General features: G+C 41.9%; 1 protein-coding gene across 1 annotated transcript in view; it reads left to right on the top strand.

The window, feature by feature from the left end:
• LOC109997193 (NACHT, LRR and PYD domains-containing protein 3) overlaps window positions 1-13616 on the top strand; it is a 17958-nt gene extending 4342 nt beyond the window's left edge. The window contains exons 2-11 of the mRNA XM_065965200.1: window positions 2521-2847; window positions 3052-3150; window positions 3933-5784; window positions 5962-6132; window positions 9658-9723; window positions 9870-10016; window positions 10163-10336; window positions 10409-10582; window positions 11209-11255; window positions 11594-13616. Of these exons, the coding sequence (XP_065821272.1) occupies window positions 2568-2847; window positions 3052-3150; window positions 3933-5784; window positions 5962-6132; window positions 9658-9723; window positions 9870-10016; window positions 10163-10336; window positions 10409-10582; window positions 11209-11255; window positions 11594-12153 (3570 nt within the window). The 5' untranslated portion in view covers window positions 2521-2567 and the 3' untranslated portion in view covers window positions 12154-13616. The remainder of the gene's footprint in view (window positions 1-2520; window positions 2848-3051; window positions 3151-3932; window positions 5785-5961; window positions 6133-9657; window positions 9724-9869; window positions 10017-10162; window positions 10337-10408; window positions 10583-11208; window positions 11256-11593) is intronic.

Below are 13616 nucleotides of genomic sequence, written 5' to 3'. Positions count from 1 at the left end.
TGTGTGTGTGTGTGTGTGTGTGTGTGTGTGTGTGTGTGTGTGTGTGTGTGTGTGTGTGTGTGTGTGTGTGTGTGTGTGTGTGTGTGTGTGTGTGTGTGTGTGTGTGTGTGTGTGTGTGTGTGTGTGTGTGCGCGTTTGCGCTGTATGTTGGTGTGCCCCGCGATGCTCACAGTCATGACAGCAGAGAGGAGCAGAGAAAAGTAGCTGCAGCTTCATCAAATGCGCTTAATACTCGTAGCATAGTTTCTATATATGACTTTTTGGTAAAACATTTACCCCCCGGTTTTACCTGCACGTCATTGCGCTTGCCTGCACTCTCTCTCTTGCGCGCTCTCTCTCTCTATCTCCGCCGCGCGCTCTCTCTCTCTCTCGCTCCCCCGCTCGCTCTCTCGCTCGCTCTCTCATGCACGCAGCAATTTCATGAATAAATGAAAAATTAAATACAAACAGGTCGGAAGTATACTTGGCTCCCCACACAGGTATCGTGTGTGGGAAAAACTGCAATGAGATGAAATTGAAATCACTTTTCTATTTTACAATTGTATTTTATATTGACTAAACATCTCGCGATCGACTGAGAATCAGTCAGCGATCTACCTGTCGATCGCGATCGACTGTTTGGGCACCCCTGGTCTATGGGTTCAACAGAGACCGGAAGTAGTGGACTAATGGGATGCGGTTCTGAGGTGAGCACCAACTCTTATTAAACTTACACCATTAGATTGATTAGGTTGCTGCACAGAACCTGCTCTGTTAATATTTACAGTCTATGGTTCTAGTTGAGTTTGTGATTTCCGGTGTAAAAACAAAATGAGCTTTGAATTCTTCACAATAATATTTAACTTTGCATCGACGTCTGGATGGATGGATGGGTCCTTTGCATTACACCGTCACACCAGCAGCTGAAATCACAGTCAAGACACCACACGAAAATACTAACAAATACCATTTAGGCACATAAAACAAGACATCAAAAATACTAAGATCAGTCTAAACTTCTTTTGGAGATATTAATATTTAAACAAGTAGGAAAACAGTGACAGCAGCTTTATATTAGGATTCATTGAGATTTCACACAAAATAAAGAAGTAGAGTAAAAGTTGAAAATACAGAAGTAATGTGGTAATAACCTGTTGGGATCAACCCAGTTCTGTTTTATATTTCCCCTTTTTTTTCTTTCTTTTTTTTTTACATCTGAACTTGTTTGTAAAGATTGAACAGTGAGTTTTGTTACTAGATGAAATCCTCAATGAAGTGCATTAACCTTTATTTCCATAAACATTACAAATGATTATTATTAAAGTTGTAAGTGATGAAAGAGATTATCTGACTGATTTTTCAAGTGTGTTAAAATCCTATTTCTAATACTTCCCGGGTTCTGGTGTCTCGATTCTGAGATTTAAGTCAAAGTCAATCCAAGAGAAGCCATTTGTTTTACAGCAGTGAGTAAAACAATAAAAAGATCTGAGATGCAAACACACAAAGAGCACTGAAGTCTATTGTAAATATTGGCATTAAATTACAGGGTCACAACATAATATCCTCCAAATGAACAATTTATGCTCTAATTGCTATTCCAGTGAATGTGTTTAATTGCACACTTGTTTTACGCTATAATTAGGAATATTACAACTCTCAGAATGTGATATGAATCTTTATTACCCAGTTTGTTTGTCAAGGAGAGTGCTGATAAAATGCCAAAATGAGAAGGCTTGTTCCCAGGGTACTATCTTTAAAACAAATAAAGAAGTGTAGGACAATAACGTCGGCAGTTTTAAAGAAGTTACAGGAAGCAGAACCCAGACATGAACACTCACAGCACGTTCTGTTTGCATTTAAAGGTGACATATCCTCCTCCTCCTCTTCAGTGTAAATAAGTCTCAGAGCTCCTCAAAGCATGTGTGTGAAGTTTCTTGTTCTAAATCCACTCTGATCCTGTATTTGATCATGTTTATAAACCCCTCTATTTTAGCCCTGCTCAGAACAGGCTGTTTCTGTACCTTTAAATATGTAAATGAGCTGTGTCTGACCACTCCCCCTCTCTGGGTGGCTCGGGCTTTTCTGCTCCATGTCCTATTGTTTACGGTGAGAAGGCAGACTCAGAGGGCAGAACAAACACCTAGCTGTGGGAGTGTCACCCACCTGGGGGAGGGGCTACTGCCCTTTGTGATGTCATCAAGGGAAAATCTACAAACGGCCTGTTTGAGCACACATTTTCTGAAAAGTGGGGCAGGCAAAAGACGGAGAGGATGGACTTTTCTCATCATTGGGGGGTTTATAGACAGACTAGAGACACATATTAGTGTTACAGAAACATGGTGAAGTGTATTTTTCATCATATGTGACCTTTAAGGTTGTCATAATGTGGGATCCTTCAATCTGGCAGAGGAATGAATCCATTCAGTTACGGCAGCATCAGTGACCATGATGTCAAGACAGCTTGAAAGAGGGCCAGCTTTGTGTCTCTGTAAACTCCAGATTCATGCTCTACATGACATATTATTCTGTCTCTGATTCCAGGTTGTTGCACAGATATCCAAACTGTCCTTTGAGATCAGGGCACAGCAATGGCGTCACATGTGGAGCTCCTCTTTGGAGTCCTGCAGGATTTGGGGAACGACGAGCTCAAACAGTTACAGTGGTTCCTGAGGCAGCCTGGCATCGTAGATGGCTTCCCAGCGATCCCGAAGAGCGAGCTGCAGGAGGCAGACAGACAGGACACGGTGGATCTGATGATGCAGACTTACGGCCTCCCTGCCGCTCTGCACATCACAGCGGAGGTCCTGAAGAAGATCAGCAGAAATGATTTAGTGGAGCATTTATCCAAAAGTGCATCTGAACCCAACAGTCAGTCCTCAAAATATTCTTTAGAGGTTGTGAAATGATCTATAAAGAATCGTTGACTCCTCTTACTGGGGTTAAAGGTCATGAACTGAATCAAAGCCATAGCAACAGTCATGTGCCTGGATTTACATTATCATCCAAACATCTTTACCTCCTCTCTCTCTCTCTCTCTCTCTCTCACTCTCTCTCTCTCTCTCTCTCTCTCAGATGTTGTTGCTGACGTGAGAAAGACGTCAGAGAACACAGGAACTTCTGAGCAGCTCACAGTTCATCTTCTCCCTCAAACATCAGCCACCCAGGCTAAAGGTAAAGCTGTTTCACACTTTTGACAGACAACATCATGACTTCCAGTGTGAAGCATCTGAACTTTTCCATTTCATTTTGGGATCAGTTCTAAAGTTGTAGCAAATCCAAGTGCTAAGTAAATATAACACTTTGGAGATGTCAGGATGGATTTAGCCCTCCTGACATCTCCCATTAGTTTGTTAGCTGCTTTTATGAAGCCCCAGTTTGACATTTTGGCCACTGTCATGATCGTTCTTTTGCAACCAGAAGTGACCATATTTGGATGAGACAGTGGAGCTTTAGGGGTTAGCAAATATGAACTGGTCAAATTTCTGTGCCCATGGCTACTTCATTAGCTGGCAATCGAGTTGGAAACCAAATCATGTTTCCCAATGAATGAGATTGTATTTACAGTGGTAGCTGACTAGAGGTCTTTACTGGAGCTGCAGTGTGTCCTGCATTGTTGTGTTAGCGGGCTAATGTTAGCACACTGTATTTAACTCGTAGCTTTACACTGCATTAAAATTTTCTTGGACTGACCCGTGATCTTAAAACCCTTACATGACATCCAAATAATCAGTGAGTATGTTCTTCTTCTCTTTAGTCCTTGACTAAAACAGCTTTTATACACAAGGGGAGGAGCCGGCCGTCCCGTCTATGTAAACACAGCTCTGACAACAACACAGCCAGCGGGACTCGAGCTTCTCACTCATTGTAGACAGTCATGACTCAGAGACATTTACACAGGATAGACTGGATTTATGATATATTTATGTGTAACATGTTACCCTTACTCCACACAGATTTGTTGGTGCAAAGACCGAAACCCCCGAGACACATCACATTTTACCAACGCATGCTGCAGTCAAACCTCCAGAACAAGTTTATGTGTACACGAGAGGGGTTGGAAAAGCAGTGGGATAAGAAACTCGTGAATGAGATCTACACAGAGCTCTACATCATAGACTGGAATGATGTAGATGTTAACAGGCAGCATGAAGTCAGACATATTGAGATGACATCAAGAAAACCAGGAGGAGCTGAGAGAGCCATCCAGCACAATGACATTTTCCAACACCACTCTGGAGAAAACATACCTGTAAGAACTGTCCTGACCAATGGGATTGCGGGAATCGGTAAAACGTTCCTAGTTTCTAAGTTCATCCTAGACTGGGCTGAAGGACGAGCCAATCAAAACGTGCACCTCATATTCCCCTTCACCTTCCGCCAGCTGAATTTACTGAGCGGGAGAAGGTTTCGTTTAGCAGAGCTCGTTCACACCTGTATCAGGGAAAGTCGAGATATCACAGAGGAGGCTCTGAACGACATCTTTACAAACCTTCAGGCTTCAGGAAACACCAACTATGGCAAAAGTACATTTAAACTTCTCTTTGTGCTCGATGGGCTGGATGAAAGTCGTCTGCAGCTCGACTTCAGTGAGCAGGTAGAACGTGCAGTGGATGAGCCGCTGTTGGTGAATGAACTGCTGGCAAACCTCATCAAAGGGAAGTTTCTCCCGTCTGCTCGCCTCTGGATAACCACACGACCCGCGGCGGCCAATCAGATCCCTCCGGATTCTGTCGACATCATGACAGAGGTAAGAGGGTTCACTGACACTCAGAAGGAGGAGTACTTCAGGAAGAGATTCAGCGACGAGGAGCAGGCAACAAGAATCATCTCCCACATCAAGACGTCACGCAGCCTCCACATCATGTGCCACATCCCTGTTTTCTGCTGGATCACCGCTACAGTTTTTAAGAAAATGTTTGGAGAAGACGAGAGCAGAGAAATCCCTCAAACTCTGACGGAGATGTACATCAAGTTCCTTATGTTTCAGATCAAGCAGACGGAACAGAAGTACGACAAAGGTAGAAACTTCAAAGTCATCCATTCACTTGCAAAGCTCGCCTTCCACGAGTTACAGAGAGGACATTTGATCTTCTATGAATCCGACTTGAGAAGCAGCGGTATTTGTTCCAATGAAGCGTCGGTGTACTCCGGTGTGTTCACACAGATCTTTAAAGAAGAAGACAGGCTGAACGAAGATAAGATGTTCTGCTTTGTGCATCTGAGCATTCATGAGTTTTTGGCAGCCGTTTTCGTCGTCCTCTCAGTCATCAATAACAAGAAAGATGTGATGGCTCAACCACAAACACCCCTGCAAACACTGCAGATGGTTTTCAGGAAATCAACCATCACCAAGGTCTGTATGAAAGCTGTGGACAAGGCCTTGCAGAGTCCCAATGGACACCTGGACTTGTTCCTACGCTTCCTCCTTGGTCTTTCGTTGCAGTCGAATCAGGATCTTTTACAGGGTTTGCTGAAAGAAGGAGAACGCAGTGCAGACACGCAGAAGAAACTAGTAGCATACATCAAAGAGAAGATCAGGGAGAACTCTTCTCCGGAAAGATGCATTAACCTTTTCCACTGTCTGAGTGAGCTGAAGGACAGCTCGCTGGTCGAGGAGGTCCGACATTACCTGAGAACAGACAGTCTCTCCACTGCACTCCTTTCTCCCGCTCAGTGGTCAGCCCTGGTCTATTTGTTACTGTCTTCTGATGAAGACCTTGATGTGTTTGACCTGAAGAAATACTCCAGATCAGAGGAGGTTCTTCTGAGAATGTTGCCGCTGGTCAAAGCTTCAACGACTGCTCTGTAAGAACCTGTTATAACTTGTGAAGGATTTTGGGATATTGAAAGTGTTCTTCTTCCTGATAGTAGTCCGATTAGTACCTTCCACGAGCGGTCCTGTAGTCCATTCAGGGAGCACTCATGTCACTGTGCTTTGTTTTCCATACCTTTCTTATCCCTCTTTATCTTTTTTTTAAACAGACTGGATCAATGTAAGTTCTCTCAGCGGTCTTGTGAAGCTCTGGCTTCAGTTCTCAGGTCCTCTGGAAGTCTGAAGAACCTGGACCTGAGTTACAACAACCTGCAGGATGGAGGTGTGGTGTTCCTCTGTGCTGGACTGAAGAGTCCACACTGTAAGCTGGAAAATCTAAAGTGAGTTTTCCTGAACCTTCTAAAAAAACAATATGCTTTTCATTATTTACTACTCTTTATGTAATAACCCTCTTCATACAATGGTCTGGGTGAATACTTGATTCCGATTGGCTGAATGGTGTCAATTAACGATTAAAAATGGTGTTACACACAATAGTAACACGCAGGAAGTACACTGCACCCCTGAACCATCTGATACTGGGGATCAAAGCATTATGCCACAGCATTATCCCATTCACATTCAGCTCTCTGCTTCAGGCTGACCACAGTAAACATGGCTTACCATTCTGCTCTCTTGGTGTGCTCCATTTACCTCAGAAGTTGGATGCATTTCATTTCATATTTGATTTATTTGCTCAATTTAGTGTATGGTTTCAACGCTATAATACACAACAAAAACAGGAGCAGGAAGAAGAAAACTTATAATACCTGCCCCTTTCCTAATAACACAAGATACTGTTTAACAGAATAAGATGGCTAACCTGTTGTCTTCTTTCTTTCAGAAAACAAAAAATAGATCAAAAATATAGAAACAATCAAATACAATCAGTTAGATTAACTCATTACATTCATAATTTCCCAGAACCTTTTCTTTATACATTCTTTTAAATTGAATGATACTTGAGCAGCATTTTAAATGATTATCGAGAGAATTCCATAATTTAACTCCATTTACTGAGATACACATTTGTTTTAATGAAGTGCGTGCAAATGGAATTTTAAAATTAAATCTCTGTCTATGATCCTCCTCATTAGATGTAAATACAACCAACTTCTGTACATTTTCGGGTAATGATCCATTTCTAGCTTTAAACATGACTAACAATGTTTGTGAAGTGAACTTGTGAACTAGATCCTGAAATTTCAACACACGTTAGCTAATAAACAGTTAGTATGTTCTCTAACGTTCACTTTGTTTATAAGTCTGATCGCTCTTTTCTGTAAAACAAACAAAGGTTTAGTGTTGGTCACATACGTGCTACCCCATACCTCTTTGCAATAAGTGAAATATGGAAGAATAAGCGAACAGTACAACATATGGAGAGAAGCGGAATCCAAACTGTCCTTTGCTCTGTACAATACACCAATACATTTACACAATTTTCTCTTTACATATTCTATGTGAGGTTTCCACGTCAGTTTTTCATCAATTATGACTCCCAGAAATTTTGCTTCAGAAACTCTTTCAATGAGAACACCGTTTACAGACATGCTGATGTGTTCCTCCTTTTTTCTATTTCCAAAAATCATAAATTTAGTTTTATTCCAGTTCAACGATAATTTATTTTCATCAAACCACAATTTCAGTTTATCCATTTCACACACTATAGTCTCTGTAACGGACTTCAAATCGTTTCCTGAACAAAAAATATTTGTGTCATCAGCAAACAAAAGAAATTGCAAAATGATAGAACTTTGACAAATGTCATTAATATACAGATTAAACAATTTTGGGCCCAAAACTGATCCTTGTGGGACCCCACACACAACTTTATTAGACTCTGAGTCAAAACCAGCAAACTGTACAAACTGCTTTCTATTTTCCAAATAACTTTTTAACCATTCATGTGCAATTCCCCTAATTCCATAATTTAGTAATTTGGATAATAACAAATCATGGTCTACGGTGTCAAAAGCATTTTTTAAATCAATAAATACGCCGACCATGTAATTCTTGTTTTCTATGGCTGCTGTGATTTTTTCTATGAATTCTATTAATGCTAAAGAAGTATTTCTATTTGTTCTAAATCCATACTGTTTCTCACTTATTAGATTTTTTTTTCTTCTATAAAATCATCTAATTTTCGAGCAAAACACTTTTCCAGCACTTTAGAAAACTGAGGCAGCAATGACACCGGTCTGTAATTATTAAAACAATGTTTGTCACCATTTTTAAAGAGTGGGACTACTTTTGCCATTTTCAGTTTTTCAGGAAAAATACCAGTTTTAAGTGACGAATTACATATGTAGGTGAATGGAGTAATTATGCAGTCTATTGTCTTTTTTAAAATTGTCATATCAATACCATGACAGTCAGTTGATGTTTTACTCTTACTTTTCATAACAATGGTAGAGATGTCATTCTCACAAATTCTTCCAAGAAACATTGACTGCAGAATTTGACTCCCTCCGCCATCCCTTCTAGTTCTCTTGATTTGATTAGGACCTTGAGATTTGATGGATTTGGCAAGATTAGGTCCAATGTTTACAAAAAAAGAATTAAACTCATTTACAATTTCAGTGTTGTTTTTTATAACTTTATCATCCTTAACAAAACTCTCTGTTTTGTAATGTAGCTTTGAAACCTCACCACAATTGACCTGGGATGATCCATCTGTCCCGTTCTCAGCCCATATGCTCTGTGCGCACGTTCAATGTGCAGATCACAGTTTAGTTCTAATTTCTCACGTATCAGTCTCTCCACATAATCGATCATATTGTTTCCTTCACAGTTTTCAGGAACAGAGTAAATCCGGATATTCTTTCTTCGGGCTCGGCCTTCAAGATCCTCGCACTTTTCTTCCAGTTGTTTCTGCTTTTGAAGCGTGTGGATCAATACTTTTGTAATATCCATTTCATGGTCTTCGTTGTCTAAGATCCTCCGTTCCGCTGCATCAACTCTTTTTTTCATCTCTCCAAAATCTTCCCGTAGGTCGTTAATCTCTCTTGTCAATGTCCCAAAATTCACTGAAGTTTCTGAGCGAAATTCCCTCAATTCTTTTAACAATGCCATAATTCCCGACACATCCTCCATACTCTCTTCCGTGCCGTCTGCCGCTTGATTGTTTTCAGCTTCTTTGTAAGCACTCAGTGCGCCTGCTTGTTACTTTGTTTCTGCTTTGATTTTGACATTGTTATCCTTTTTCACCACTCAACCAGTGCAACAGATTCTCATTTAAACCTCACTACGTTTTTAACAACCGTTCAATGCGGAAATATAGATCATTTTCAATTGTTTGTTGAGAGAGCAAACGCCGGTTCATCCAGCGTGGCAGCCATCTTGGGAATCTTGGCAAGAGTTGGGAATGACGCCACACCAAGTTTGTTGTGTAAGCTAATACCAGGCGACAACAACACACCACGAGTTTTGAGCTGGGGTTACTGAAATTGCTTCCAGTTTCCAAGTTGGGGTCATGACTTCAGGGGCGTTTGGGATGACATATTAGACCTCCCATCTTGGAATTTCGGATTTCGCCATTTATTGCCTGGGAGCTAACAAAAAAAAAGGTACTCCTGGAGGCGTCCATGTTGATTGTCCAACATGTTTTCCAACTTGTTACTGGAACTCGGGTGTGATGTGATTCCCAGCTTGGACATCCAACTTCCTAGGTAAAAGAAACCCCATCATCTGCTCCGAGTTGACCACAGTAAACATGGCTGACCAATTGTTGGTAAAAAGCTTCATTTTCATATTCAGATGTTCCGAACATGTTAGCTACTTTGCTAGCTAACATGAATGCTAAATTAAATGATATTTACTGTGCATCAACTTTACACTAATGATTCATAAACTGTCTCATGCAGGTTGGCATACTGTGTGTTGGAGGAGAACAGCTGTGCTGAGATGGCCTCGGTCCTGACCTGTGAGATGTACGATCCAGTTTTTTCACAAGAATTATCATGCTTGTTGTTATTTAATGTCATGTCATTGATGCTGCAACATTTCAAAACTGTCAAACAGAACATATAAAGTTATTGCTGTATGCATACGGACTGTGTTTCTGTCTTTGTCAAAGATCTTCTTTGCTAACGGAGCCCCGCTATGTGGGGGAATACTGCAGTCTGAGGGACCTGGACCTGAGTCACAACCACCTGACGGATTCTGGACTAGAGTTGCTCTGTGATGCACTGAAGAGTCCACGCGGTAGACTGGAAACTCTCAGGTCTGTTCACTTCACGACAGGGTCTGGGGACATGCTTCCCTGGAAACTCCAATGAGATAATGTTAGTGCATGGTCACTTCACCAACCCTCTGCTTTAAGCAACTTCTTTCCCCTAACACAGATTTTTTGGATTAAATCTCTTTCAGGCTCAGTCTTTGTGGTCTGACTCAGAGAGGCTGTGTGAGCCTGAGCTCGGTTCTCAGCTCTAAGTCCTGCAGTCTGAGAGAACTGGACCTGAGTAACAACGACCTGGAGAGTTCAGGAGTGCAGCGGCTGTCTGATGGTCTGGGGAGTCCAAACTGTATCCTGGAAACACTCAGGTCAGTAAGCTTCACTAAACCTTCACTCCTGCATGAAAGTGGAGATGTGCATGTAGGATGTGCTCTGTGCAGGCTGTCAGGATGTATGATCAAAGAGGAGGGCTGTGCTGCTTTGGCCTCGGCTCTGAGCATCAACCCCTCCCACCTCAGAGAGCTGGACCTGAGCTACAACACACCCGGAGACTTGGGGGTGACCCCGCTCTCTGCGGGACTGGACAACCCAGAGTGGAAATTGGAAATCCTGAGGTACTGCTAATGAGTTTAAGTTCTCAATCTTGAGTGTCAAGTCTTCTTTAATACAGCATGATGTTCATTTAAGTCCTGTTTCCACCAAGTTTCCACCATCCAAAGTTTGGAATGGTAACAAAATAACCGATCCGTACCGTCCTACTTTTTTGCTACCCTTCTGTTGGGGTGTGAAGCGTACAGATCCGCCCCTAAAGGGTGGAGCTAGACCCACTACAGACCACATGTTGCTGCCATGACACCTGAATGATGTCTTTTTCAGATTGAATTTAGAGACACTAGATTTACTTGAAAGCCTTTATTTCTTTAAAGTGGAGTTTAATATGGATGCATTAGCTAACCAAGCTAGCATTAGCATTGGCTGATAAGTGAGCAGTCAGACACCCTGACGCTTTCACACAATCCATACAGGCAGTTGTTGATAAATGTTCTTCCGCCTATATTTCCTTTATAAAAAAACAGAGACAGCACATTCATACAGGATGAAATCACAGACAACCTTTGGTTTTACTGCACACCATAGAGACACTGAGCGAGCGTCTGTCTTTGTGAATCTTTCAAACAGTATCAACATATTCAGATATGAATAAGGAATAATCAGGATATCTTGTCTCCTTCTGCTGCAGAGTCGATCACTGTGGAGAGATCAAGTTCCTGCCTGGGCTGCGAAAATGTGAGTCTGATTTGTGAGAACCATTTCTACAGTGTGTGCGTTCAGAGGATTGTAAGTGTTAAACATCAGTTGGAACTTTCCTTATGAGGTTATCAGTTAAGATTTAAAAAATCGTCTCGTTTGAAGCCGGACTTATGTAGTTTAAACGAAGAAATCAACAGATTCTTTACAATTTTATTACAAAGAACATTTTACTGCGATGTTCTGATATACACATTCATGTTACTCGGCTGTTGACAGTTAACGTTAATGACAGCGAGATGTTCCACCAGGTGTTTTTTCTTTAACTCGTCTTTGTTAATTCTCACATTTCAAACGTCTGTTCTCTCTTCTGTCAGACGCTTGTGAGCTCACACTGGACCCGAACACAGCAAACAAGACTTTAAACCTGTCTGAAGGGGACCGACAGGTGACAAATGTGAGACAGGAGCAGCCGTATCCGGATCACCCGGACAGGTTTCAGTTCAGGTACCAGGTCCTGTGTACGACTGGTCTGACCGGGCGCTGTTACTGGGAGGTGCAGTTGAAAGGAGAAGTTTCTGTGGGAGTCTCTTACAGAGGCATCAACAGGAAAGGAAGGGATTACGACTCTCTGCTCGGGTGGAACGATCGGTCCTGGAGCTTCATCTGCAAAAGTCTCACCGCCATACACAACAGGAAGCGTACGGTCGTGTCTGCTGCGTCGGCCCACGGCTCCCACAGAGTGGCGGTGTATCTTGACTGGCCTGCTGGGATTCTATCCTTCTACAATGTCTCCTCTAACACCCTGACACACCTCCACACCTTCCACTGCGCCTTCACTGAGCCTCTCTACCCTGCTTTTAGGGTTCTTGGTACGTATTCATACGCGTTAATTGTGAGTGACGGTGTTCAGATATCGTATGATGGAGACAAATGAAATGTACAGGAGAGTGGCATATTTTAAATTAAAAGCATGAGTCCCCGTGAGCTGTCAATGCCATAGACTGTTTGAAAAGATGGAGAACATGACCACTCCTTTAATGTGGACCCAAATCACTGAGAGCTCCCCCTACTGACTGGCTGCAGTATAGGTCATAAGCTCCGCCTCCTCCATGTTGATAGATGGGACATCGATCAAACTCTAAAATCAAATTACAGAGAGTTATTTTCATGCTGATTTTTGTCCATTTTTCATTAAAGTTTTAATTACTTATTTGATGCTATAAAAAGGGTTATAACTCCATGATTGGAGTTGACAGATGTGTCGACGAATGAGGCTCCTGCTTCGTGCACCAGATGATCAGAGTATAGAAGCAGTGGTGAGAGGAGACGTAACAAACAATAACAGAGGAGTTGTTGAACTTTCCATAACCGCCCCATGTCTGCTTCAAACCGACACGAGAATCTGCCCTGCTGTGGACTGAACCCAGCTGAGGGACTTTTGACCTTTAAACAGGAAGTGAAATGAGAGTTTTTAAGTAAGCAGCAGAGGCGGGACTTTAATTATTTTTACTGCACAGACTTTGGCTCAAAAAGAGTAACATGTTGGCGCCCATCATATTGTTATGTTCACTCATGGAGGATGCAGAGACGGGTCCAATGTCTCGTTATGGTTATTGCATGTTGCCTCGACGACTCCTCCTCACCTCCTCGTTTCCTCGCCTCCTCGTCTTCTAACGTCTTCGTCTCCTCACCTCCTTTCCTCCTTATTTTCTCGCCTCCTCGTGTCCTCGCCTCCTCGTTTCTTCGCCTCCTCGTCTTCTAACCTCCTCGTCTCCTCGTCTTCTCGTCTTCTCACCTCCTTTCCTCCTCATCTTCTCACCTCCTCGTATCCTCACCTCCTCGTCTCCTCACCTCCTTGTTTCCTCACCTCCTCGTCTCCCATCTCAGATTGGAGGGAGTAATATTCAAGGACAGGAGACGAGGAAAGGAATGAAGGATACACATGAAGTGATAATGAGAATATACTACAGCAAAGACAAATTTTATAAATGTGACGACCTCTGGAGACGGAACAATTATTCACTTGTTTCTATTTCTTTTACTGCGCTTACCTTCTTATTGCTGTTACCTTTTGATTTTCTTTTAGCTCTTTTAGTTTCTTTCATCTTTTTAAATATTTGCTCCTCTTGGGCTCAGCTTGTGTTGTGGGGTTCTTATGATGGTTCTTGTGATGGTCGGGTTATATATGTCTGTTGGGTATCGTGCAATATGGGTTCTTTTCTGTTGAATTGTATTTAATTATTTTTAGTATTTTGCATGTGTTATGTTCTTGCTGTTGTTTATGTTCTTCTGTGTTTGGTTTAATTTGCTTTGTTCTTTTTTTTGCTGTTTGTCAAAGCACTTTGTAAACCTGTGTTTTTAAAAGGTTCTATATAAATAAAGTTATTATTATTATTA

Source organism: Labrus bergylta, chromosome 16, assembly GCF_963930695.1.
Source record: "Labrus bergylta chromosome 16, fLabBer1.1, whole genome shotgun sequence".
NCBI lineage: Eukaryota > Metazoa > Chordata > Actinopteri > Labriformes > Labridae > Labrus > Labrus bergylta.
The sequence above is the reverse complement of the archived record's forward strand: the minus strand, read 5'-3'. Positions and strand labels throughout refer to the sequence as shown.